Genomic DNA, 10,768 nt, shown 5'->3' with positions numbered 1-10,768 from the left:
ACAATAAAGGTAATACAGGGGCCCCTGGGTGGATCAGTGGGTTAAGCATCTGACTTCAGCTCAGGTCGTGATCTCACCGTTTGTGAATTCAAGCCCCACATCTGGCTGTTGGCACAGAGACTGCTTCAGATCCTCTGTCCCCTTCTCTCTCTCCCCTCCCTGGCTCATGCTCTCTCTCTCTCTCTCTCTCTCTCTCTCTCTCAAAAATAAATAAACATTAAAAACTTTCTGAAAACAAATAAGAATTTTATATTTTACCCATCGTGGATTTCTTTTTGGATCAATTTTAATCTTTCAAAAATATTGTATTAAAATGCTATTTATCTTGATTGCTGATGATTTTGTTTTGTCGGCTTCGTCTTAGATTTGGGAACCTTCATCCTGACCCTGGGAAATACTATATTACTGCATGATGGCATGCTAATAGGCCTCTCTTCTCCGCTTTGTATTCAGTGACTTCACATCGGTGGCTTGAAATCAGCCGTGCTGGGAGTATTTACACCATAGAAATAGGCAGACTACACAGCAGGGCTTCATAAAGTTGGTAACAGCACACCGTGGGAGGCACACCAAGTCTCCTCTGGCCTCCACGTCTGAATCCTTTGCGTATTTCCCTCTGCTACTCCAATTCCCTCCTCCCCGACCCCCAAAATGTCCAACTCCAGCAGGGGATCTTTCTCTGAGTTCTCTCTTGCCGTCCCTTTCCAGCAGAATGGCCACAGCAGTCTATACCCTGTGACTCCCAGTACTTTATATTCAGGGAACCCAATGGTAGGATGCTGGAGAATATGGCTTTGGGTGTCAGACATGCCTGGCTTTACATCTTGCCATCACCTGCTGGCTGAGAGACCTCGACCAGGTGAGTTAACCTGCCTTTGAGTTTCACAAGGGCAGGACTCCAGACCAGCCCCAGCACCCAGCACGGTGTGCAACACCCAAGGAGCCTGACTCTCCAGCTCCACGACCTGAGGTAAGTCAGTCACCCTTTCTGTGCCTCAGTTTTCTGCTCTGTAAATTGGGAACGGTAACATGCAGCTGGCTGTGGTGTCAGGGATTGAAGGGGGTCCACCCACCATCCAAGGACAGTTCTGGGCACTGGGGAGTGAAGCTGGGTCTCAGCAGTCCCTGCAGGACTCACTGGCCTCCTGGCTCTTTTGAGAACATACCAAGCCTGCTCTTGCCCCAGGGCCTTTGCAACTTAGGGTTCCTTCTGCCTGGGATTCTCTTCCCCTTCATCTTTATTTTATTGTGGTAAGGTACACCCAACATAAAGTTGAATGACACTTAGGATATTCACAATACTGTGCAACCATCACCACTATCCAGCTCCAGAACTTTCTCATCACCCTGTGCTCATTAACCAGTCTCTCCCCATTTCTCCATCTCCCTAGTCCCTGCAAACCACGAATCTACTCCCCCCCCCCCCTTTGGATTTGCCTCTTCTGGATATTTTACACAGATGGAATCATACACCAAGTGGCCTTTTGTGTCTGACTTCTTTCACTTACAATCACGCTCTCAAGGTGCATTAAGCTGTAGCATGAATCAGCACAAAAGCTCCTTCTTATGACTGAATAGTATTCCATTATACATCCCCCTCATCTTTGCGAGCCTCATTCCTTCTTGTCGTTCACAACACAGCCCAAACATTACCTCTTCAGGAAAGCTGTCCCTGACTGCCCTTTCTAAATCATCTCGGCCCTCACTAGCTCACTGCCCACACGGATCACCATTTGTAATGATTTTGTTCTTCTCATTTGTCGGCTCTCTTGTTGAGACGTGGAACCAGGGACTCTAACTCAGAGCAGATTCGATCCCAGGACTTAGAGACAGACTTTCTGGCTGTATGATCCTCAGAGGTCATACTACTTCTCTGAAGCCCAGTTTCCTTATTTGTCGACTGGGAATAATAATCACGTCCATTTCACGTGATGGCTGTGAGGATTATTGTTACCGGCAGTAGCAGTAATAATGATAATAGTAATGCATAATGCTGTTTTCATTAAGATGTCCCCTAACTCACTCACACATATGAAATTATTGCATTTTTAAAAGAAATTTGTTAAATCGCTTAACGGGGCATCTGGGTGGCTCAGTCAGTTAGGCGTCTGACTTTGGCTCAGTTCATGATCTCACAGCTTGTGATTTCGAGCCCCATGTCGGGCTCTGTACTGACAGCTCAGAGCCTGGAGCCTGCTTTGGATTCTGTGTCTCCCTCTCTCTCTGCCTCTCCCCCACTCATGTTCTCTCTCTCTCTCTCTCTCTCAAAAATAAATAAAAACATTTAAAAAAAGAAAAAAGGAGAAATTTGTTAAATCGCATGGACATCACAACCTGTGTAACATCAGATTTCCCTTTTCCCATTGGCTATCAGGAAGCTCAGTGCAAGTTAGTACTCTGCCTTTTCTTTAGTATATGGGGGAATCTTTTGCCTCCTTCTCCACTTAACCTGCTGGTCAGAGAGCTTTCTTACCAGGACACCTGGGTGGCTCAGTTGGCTGAACATCCAACTTTGGCTCAGGTCATGATCTTGGGGTTCGTGGGTTCGAGCCCCACGTCGGTCTCTGTGCCGACAGCTCAGAGCCTGGAGCCTGCTTTGGATTCTGTGTCTCCCTCTCCGTCTGCTTCCCCCCCCCCCAACTGCTCGAACTCTGTCTCTGCCTCTCTCAAACATAAATAAACATTAAAGAGAGAGAGAAAGAGAGAGAGAGCTTTCTTACCAAATTGCATGGACCTCTGTCTGCCACCTGAAATCCTGTCCAGGATAAGAGGAAGGAGAAGCCAATGTAATGATCATCTTTCCTAGACACAGATCAGGAGGCAGACTTTGTTGAAGGAAGACAGGGGTGTAGTTGGAGGCATTGGCTTGTGTAACTCTGTCCTTTCTGCCCGTCGCTGGGAACTTCATTCCCAGACTCTGCGTCTCTACTTTGTTTCCTTGATGAGAGTAAGTCGTTTGGAGGTAAAGTCTGGATTTGCATCAACTCGGGGTTCCCAGCGTCCAACAGAAGCTGCCACACGGAAGACATCATGAAAAATAGAATGGATAAACGGTGGAAGAAGAAAAGGAAGGGAGGGAAATATGGGCATGGAAATCTATCTAAGTCATGGGTGAGGGAGCGGATTAAATTCATGAGCAAGTAAGTGATTCATGGACTCCTCACAACGAGCATAAAGTAGGTGTTGTCATTACCACAATTTTTTCAGGTGAGGAAATTGAGGCTTGGAGGGGTAAGTGGTGGATGGTGGGTGGGTGGGCCCGTTTCCCTCAGTGTGTTTCCAGGATGGGCAGCCCTATCCTTGCCCTTGTGCGATCCCACCCTCTTGCCAGCCCTGCCCCTGCCCGGCCCCCATCGGTGAGCATCAGGTCAAGCCACCAAAGTTGCTGAGTATTTATTTGGTCCTGGAGCAGTGCAGGAATCCGACTAGGGACAGGAGCGGGTGATCCTGTGCAGGAAGAGGGGCACTTGGGAGCGAAGGGGGTAGTAGGCTGGGTCACTGATTGTCAAAGCAGAGCGTGGGACCCTGGGGGTGGGGGAGACCAGATGGCTCCCCTCCCCCAGGGGTCCCTGGGGCTTCTGGGTATGTGCTTGGTGGGAGAATTGGCAATTACCACGACTGGTATGATGGGGGATGGGACGGCAGGACTGTGTCAGGTTGGGCGGAGTGGGGGTGGTGAGCGGCCAGAGAAGGCTTAAAGGCAGGCCCGGGCCTGGCTTTGGCCAGGAGTCTGAGGTCAGGGGCCGAGTCCGGGCTTGGCAAGGGGCTGGAGTTGGGGATCAGGGTGCAGGCAGCGGCCTCGCTCGGTCGGGGGGCCGCAGGGAGTGCCACTGGGCAATGGGCCGCCGGGGGCTGGCCAGCATGTCCGCCCAGTGCCGCAGGCCGGCTCCCCCTGCCGCCGCCCCTACCGCCACCCTCCCGATGGCCTCGTTCTTGCCCAGCTTGTCATAGTCCAGCACGGTCAGCTCCACCTGGACCTTCTGCACACAGGAAGGGCAAGGGGAAGAGAGAGGAGAGTTCAGGAAGGAGGCTTGGCGGGGCGGACCTGGGGTACTATTGCTCAGGAGACCCCTCTCCCTAGCAACCAGAGTTCCGGGGGGACTTGTTAGCGCCCTGGGCTAAGACCTCTCAGGGGACTCAGACGGGGGATGTGGTGGGAGGTGAGGGGGTGGACAGCCTCTGTTCGAGTGATGGTCTGGATGCTTTCTTCCTCTGGAATCAGCTTTCAAAGGAGATAAATCCTAAGTACCTCCTCAGGGAACAGCCTCCTAAGGGGGACAGACCTGGAGGGCTCTTAAATGCGTGCAGTGGCCAGGCCTGGGTCCCGCTAAAGAGTGCTGTGGGGATATCTCTTTTTCTTAGTACCCATTACTCCTGAGGGGGCGGGGCATCCTGGTCTTGCTCGGGGGCGGGGCATCCTGGTCTTGCTTGGGAGTGGAGCATCCTGGTCCTCCTTGGGGGCGGGGCATCCTGTTGCTTGGGGGCGGGGCATCCTGGACTTACTTGGGGGGCGGGGCATCCTGGTCTTGCTTGGGGGCGGGGCATCCTGGACTTACTTGGGGGGCGGGGCATCCTGGTCTTGCTTGGGGGCGGGGCATCCTGGACTTACTTGGGGGGCGGGGCATCCTGGTCTTGCTTGGGGGCGGGACATCTTGGTCTTGTTTGGGGTTGGGGCGCCCTGACCCTCATAGGAGGAAACTGAGACTGGGAACACAACCTCAGGCCCCCAGGACCTGGAAGTTGCTAAGGAGTCTCCCTTCCCCTAGCAATAGGGGTTTCTAATGGCCCGGGACCCTGGGGGAAGGGCTGTTCTGACAGAGGCTTTGGGCAGTCTGAGCTCACCTGCACCTGGTCACAGGGCACCTCAAAACTGAAGGCCTCATTGTAATAGGGGTTCAGAGTGTTCTTCTTGATGGTCGTTTTCTTCTTCCGCACCTTTTTGCCGCCTTGAAGCAGGTGGACCTTGACATATGGATCTGGGGAGAGAAAGGAGTCTTACAGCCCCACCGTCAAGTCCAGGGGATCGCGTTAAGGGGGCATGAGAGTCCGGAACAGCACACCCTCTGCGCACCCCTCACGCCTCTCTGTCTCTCTCTCTTTCTCTGACCAAAGCAAATTTATATCCTCCAATGCAGTCTTGGCCTCCCCCTCCCCCAAGGGACCCTCAGGACCCAGAAAACAGCCAGATCCTGTGCTACTGAGCCTCCGCGCCACCACCGAGATCATTTCCTTGCTTCCCACACACCGGAGAGCCCCCCTACGTCCATCTTCTTCAGGTTCTTAGCCTCCAGGACGATGACGGTGAGTTTCCCGGCCGTAGGGACATAGCGGAGGGAGAAGCAGATGTCACCTAGTTTCTCCTGCTAAAAGACAGAGGAGAACCCATCGCCGGAGCCCCTGCTTCCCATCCGTCCCCTCTCGGACCTTTCTTCCCTCCCCCTCCCCTTAGAGTGGAGTTAAGACCACAGAGGCACAACCCAAGGAGTTGGAGAGGTTGTACCAGGAGAGCCCCCGGGTCTAGCCCTTTGCGGCAGGTGCAATGGCTAGAGCCCCGAAGGTCCAAGAAGCCTGTGATCTGATTGGCCCGGGCTCGCAGTGGGCGGGCCCAGCCGTGGGGGCGTGGCCACGCCTGCTCACCTCCTCCCGAGGAGCTGCCTGCAGCTCTCGCCAGGCCAGCACCGGCCGCCCCAAGTCGACGGAACTCATGGGGATCCGCACCTCCCCAATGGCATCGTTGCGGGAGAAGCGGTCGAAGTCGTACACCGCCATGACCAGTACCCTGCCCCCCAGCTCCACGTAGGGGACCTAGGTGAGGAGGCCACAGAGAAAAGAGCACAGGGTGGAGAGTAGAAAGTCAGACAGACAGGAAGTGGGCGCAGCACATCCAGGTAGAACACGGCGGGGGGGGGGGGGGGCGGCGGGCAGCAAGGGTTCAAGGGGACCGGTGTGGGGAAGTCTGTGGAACCCAAATGGGACAGCCCAAGGACCCAAGGCACAGCCCAGGGGTCAGCAGTGCCCCACAAGGGCAACCCAGGGTCCAGTGTCACAGTCTCCAGAGCTGGTGGCTGCCAACAGGAAGAGCTGAAGCGGTCGGTCCCCAGGATTCCAGGTACGGGGGTGGGGGTGGGGCGCAGGTTGCCAAGCCGGGGGCACGGGGGCCAGGAGCTCACCTTGAACGCAAAGTTCTCCCCAAAGTGTGGGTTGAGCGTCTGCCGATGCACCTTGGTCTCATGCCGCCGCCGCTTGTCTGGCAGCAGGTAGACACGCACATAGGGGTCGGAGGAGCCGCCCAGGTCCAAGGCTGCCAGGCCCTCGGCTTGCAGTATGCCCACCAGCAGCTGAAAAGTGACGAGGAGGCTCTAGTCTTAGCCTCCTTTTTGGCGCCTCCTCTGAGAAGGGGCTAGAACCCTCGGACCCTCCCCTCCACGCCATGCCCCTCCCCCACACCCACCTGTCCACTCTGGAAATCGTAATCGAGTGAGTACTGCAGTCGTCCTAGCTCGTGCTTCTCTGCCACCTGCGACCCTGGCCCAGACGGTGCTGGCTCCAGCTCCTCCACTTCCGGCTGCACCTTAGGGAGCCGGGGGCAAGGGCAGGTGAACTCTTCCCCCTGACAGTGGGATCCTCCACGCCCAGAAGCCAAGGGAGACTCACAGAACCCTCAGGCTACACCTGAGCACTTGCAGGGCAAGCGGAATCGGTGTTTGATTAGTGATGTCTGGCAGAGGCAGGGAACAGTAAAGGCGTGATTCATGATGTCTGCTATGGGGCAGAACAGACATGGGGACACGTGCAGAGCGTGGTGCCTAGACTAGAAGAACGCAGAAGGTTCTACTTCACACGCTAAAGGAATATTGGGGTTGCTGTCCAACTTGACGTGTTGACTAGTGATGTTGCCACAGAAAAACATGGAGGAGAAACAGTATATTTAGCCTGTCCTGGCCATTCTGAACTGGAACAAGACTTCTTAACCTAAGCCATCAATTTTCAAAATTCAGTGTGAATCAGAACTCTCCTGAGAAATCCGACTTCAGAGGTTCTGATTCAGCAGGTCCGGTGCAAGATCCAGAACTTGTGTTTCCACAAGTACCTGAGGTGATTCTAATGCAGATGGTCTTTGGGCGTCATTGGATTAAGGGATAGGGACTGAGGGGTGGAGGCTGGCTCCCAGGACTCTAAAGGTCATGCTTCATGGGTGATAATTATAACAGATAACAGCCATTTGTTGACAAGGGAGGAGGGGAAACACGAGTTACAGACCACAAACTTGAGGCTCACAGAAGGACAGTGAATTTCCCTAGGTCACAGAGCTGGGGAATGGTTCCTCTCGGTTGGAAACCTAGGACAGCCTGGCTCCCAGGTGAGCATCATTTCACTCTGCACTCAGAGGCCTAATGCTCAGACCCTCACACCTGTTACCTTTCATTTTCGCTCCAAGGACCTCTTTCAACTCATGTTTCTTTCATTCTCTCGAGACAGCCACACCAGCCTCCTCCCTGGCCTCTTTGCCTCAACTGTGTCCTCCACATGGGTTCCGGAGGAGTCATTCCAACACCCGCGTGACCCTGTTCCTCGCCTGCTCACAAATCTTCCATGGCTCCCAATTGCCCTTGTGACATGGCTACTACTGAGCTCTTCAGACACTCACTCTGGAGTGCAGTATATTTACACTCTATGCTCCAGCACAGAGTGAAAAATGACTCGTGGTTTCTCAGATATGCCTCAGAATCTGGATTCCAGGCCTCAGCACATGCTGTTCCTTCTCTCTGTTCTTGGCTAACTCTGTGTGTTCCTTGGGTCTCAGCACAGAAGATGCCTCTACTGGGAAGCTTCCTTGGACTCTCTGGGTTACCAGGTGGTTTTTCTGCACTCTAGTATGCTCTGTGCTGCCCCTGATATGGCACATAACACCCTGAATTGTGAATGTCTGTGTGAGTGTCTGACTTCCCCACCAGGCTGGTTCTCATGAACAGTGACCGGCCCCGGCCCATCTCCAGGTCCCCAGCGTCCCGGTTAGGGCTAAACACACAGGGGACATGAGTGAATAAGATGGGCACAGGAGCGGGGGAGAGCACGGACTGAGGCTGGGGGTGCAGGGAGAGGCAGGGCTGAGGGGCTGGGCCAGGCCACACCTTGTCTATGTAACTCCGTCCCAGCTCCTTCACTTCCTGAAGGTGGACCTGGGCTTGGGCCTGAATCTTCTTGCCCGACCGCCTCCGACAACGCTTCCGGTAGAGGCAGAAACAGCAGCTGAAGACGAGCAGGGCTGAGACCAGAACGATTGTGGCCAGGGCCCAGGGGGGTACTGCAGAGGGCATGGAGACAACACTCAGTGAGGCCCTAGGAAGCAAGCTGGCTGATTCAGTCCGGGTTACATGTACAAGCCTTAATCCTGGCCAGGTTTTCCCTCCAGCCATTTCCATTCCATTTTATTCCCGTGTTTTCCTTCCAACTGATCTCACCTATAAAGCGATTTGATGCCCTTATTCTAGGCTGACACCGTCCAGATTTTCTTGCCTGTTAACTGCACCTTCTCTTCCACCCCCTTTCTAATTTCTGCTCGACCCACTAATGCATTTAGAAGCCATGCCCCTCCCTGGCTTCAGTTTCCCTATCTTTGAAAGAAGGGAGAGGTGGGCCTTCCAATCCACAATCCGAGATCCCATTCCATTCCACACTTTCTGATCTGGTTCTCTATTTTCTTGCAAACCTGTCCCTCTTCCGTTTCACTCGAAGTCCAGAATTCCAACTACAATACCACCCGGATTTTCCAGTCCGCCAACGGAGGACACCCGTCCGAATCCCGCCCCTGAGAATCCTAGCCGGGCTTTCCCTCCACTCTGGCCCCGAGTCTCGCTCACCAGGGCCCTGGCCGATGCGACTCGAGTCCGGAGGCGTGTCGGGCGCTGGAGGCCCTGGGGTTGGGGGCTCCGGGAACATGGCGGCGGGGTCTCACGGTCCTTTCTGTGGAGGCACCCAAGAGCCCTAGCCCCCCACGCCCACCCCGTGCATTCATTGACGCTTCCGAACAACGAAGAACTCCAACTCCCATCGGCACCCTGGGCGACCAGCGGCATAGGAATCGGCCAGCAGCCGCGAGGCATGCTGGGGGTTGTAGTGTCAGCCTCTCAGCGATGGAGGGCGGGCGCTGGCGTGGGCTCGAGGACCTAGTTCCATCCCAAAGGGATGCCCCCGCCCTCCAAGGCCCCCGAGGAATCCCGCCGACTTCTACCCCTTCGGTGCCAGACTCCACCGGCGTGAACCGGAAGTGGGCGAAGGCGGGCGTGGGAACCGGAGACCTGGGTTGTCCCGAGCACCGGGTGGCTCGGCTCGGGCGGGGCTGGAGTAATGCTGGTTGCCCCTGGCAACGAGCTGTTGCCGAGACAACAGGCGGGGCTGACGTTCAGATGCGGAATCCAGGCGCGGCCAGCTCGCTCTACGCGCGGTCAGGACCCCAGCCCCGGACCCCCAGCCCCGGACCCCAGGCGGAGCGAGCTTGGGGAGACGGCAGCCTCGGCCGTCGCTCCCCGCGCCCACGGCTGGCTCCTCCCTCCACATCTGGCCCTGCGAGCCTCTCTCGCTCCTGCCGGGGGCTACCTGCTGCCACCGCCGGGGGTGGGGTGGGCTGGGGGCCCACATCTTCTCGGCCTGTCTGTCTCTCCCGCGCATCCCGAGCTCTGTGTTCACACCTGTCCTCATGACCGTCTCTGCCTCCACACCTCTCCCTCCACTCCCGATTTCTGCCCATTCCCCCACCGGCCCCTCGCTGCCCCCCTATCTGCGTCTCTCTTGCCCTCGGCCTGTGGTCTGGTCTGTGTCCCGGGGTCTCCCACCCTCCTCCCTGCCTGCTCCTCCCTCCCCTCTGCTCTTTGTTTCCACACCTGTCTCTAAATCGCAGTCTCCCCGTTTCAGCCTCCAGCCCTCCCACTCCTGTCGGGCCCTCCCTAGTGTCCCCTCACGCCACATGCCCTGTCTCTCTAGGGATGAGGATGAGCAGGGGCCTTAAGGAGGGGGTCCCAGAGGCTCCTACCTGCTCAGCGGCTGGACCGGACCCTCCCGGGAGACGCCCAGGCGCTGGCCCCGCCCGGACCCCGCCCCCGCACGCGGGCGGGTGGCGCTGTCCTGGGTGCTGATCACTGAGCCCGGTGGGGCGGGGGCGCGGCAGAGCTGTGTGTGTGTGTGTGTGTGTGTGTGTGTGTGTGTGTGCGCGCACGCGCGTGCGTATTAGGTCTCGGGTAGATGGAGAGCCCGTCCCTCCCCTTGTCCTGCCCCCAGCCAGGAGCCACCAGGGTGCCCAGGGATATTCACCCTGGTCCCAGTGGATTTTCTGCTTTCTTGTCCAACTGTCTGGCATCTAGGCCCCCTCTGTCCGCCCCTACCCCCACCAGGATGCCCTGTCCTAGGACCCCAGAGACTGTCTCGGGAGACCCAAGTACCCAAGTAGTCAGGTATCCAGACACAAGACTCAGCGTGAAAGTCTCTAGTGAATCCGCCCTAGACATCACCCCACCCTCTAGGATCTCCTAGCACCAGGCCCAGGAAGCAAGCCCCTATGCTCCTGGCTTCAGGAACCGGACAGACACTGGAACACAGTGTGGACCTCCAGCCCTCTCTAAGAGACTCAACCATCCAAACACATTTTTTTTCGGGTGCAAAATTATGGGTCTCGCTTCTTCCCTAGGACATTTACCTCAGTGCTTAAACAACAGGAATCCAGCCCCACTCCCACCCCAATATTATTTCCAGACCCAGAAATCCACTATAGCAA

At 56.0% G+C, this 10,768-nt stretch overlaps 1 protein-coding gene across 1 annotated transcript; it reads right to left on the bottom strand.

Annotated features, from left to right (window-relative positions):
- Positions 1-3,425: 3,425 nt before the first annotated feature.
- On the bottom strand, positions 3,426-10,166 carry SYT5 (synaptotagmin 5). Its single transcript, XM_047835376.1, has 9 exons — positions 10,031-10,166; positions 8,862-8,985; positions 8,133-8,305; positions 6,452-6,571; positions 6,171-6,338; positions 5,638-5,805; positions 5,246-5,363; positions 4,843-4,976; positions 3,426-3,980 (listed from the first exon to the last, which is right to left on the bottom strand). Exons 2-9 carry the CDS (start codon positions 8,938-8,940, stop codon positions 3,780-3,782), a joined length of 1,161 nt encoding a protein of 386 aa, XP_047691332.1. The 5' UTR covers positions 8,941-8,985; positions 10,031-10,166; the 3' UTR covers positions 3,426-3,779.
- Positions 10,167-10,768: the final 602 nt, after the last annotated feature.

This window comes from Prionailurus viverrinus, chromosome E2 (genome assembly GCF_022837055.1).
Source record: "Prionailurus viverrinus isolate Anna chromosome E2, UM_Priviv_1.0, whole genome shotgun sequence".
Lineage (NCBI taxonomy): Eukaryota > Metazoa > Chordata > Mammalia > Carnivora > Felidae > Prionailurus > Prionailurus viverrinus.
The sequence above is the reverse complement of the archived record's forward strand: the minus strand, read 5'-3'. Positions and strand labels throughout refer to the sequence as shown.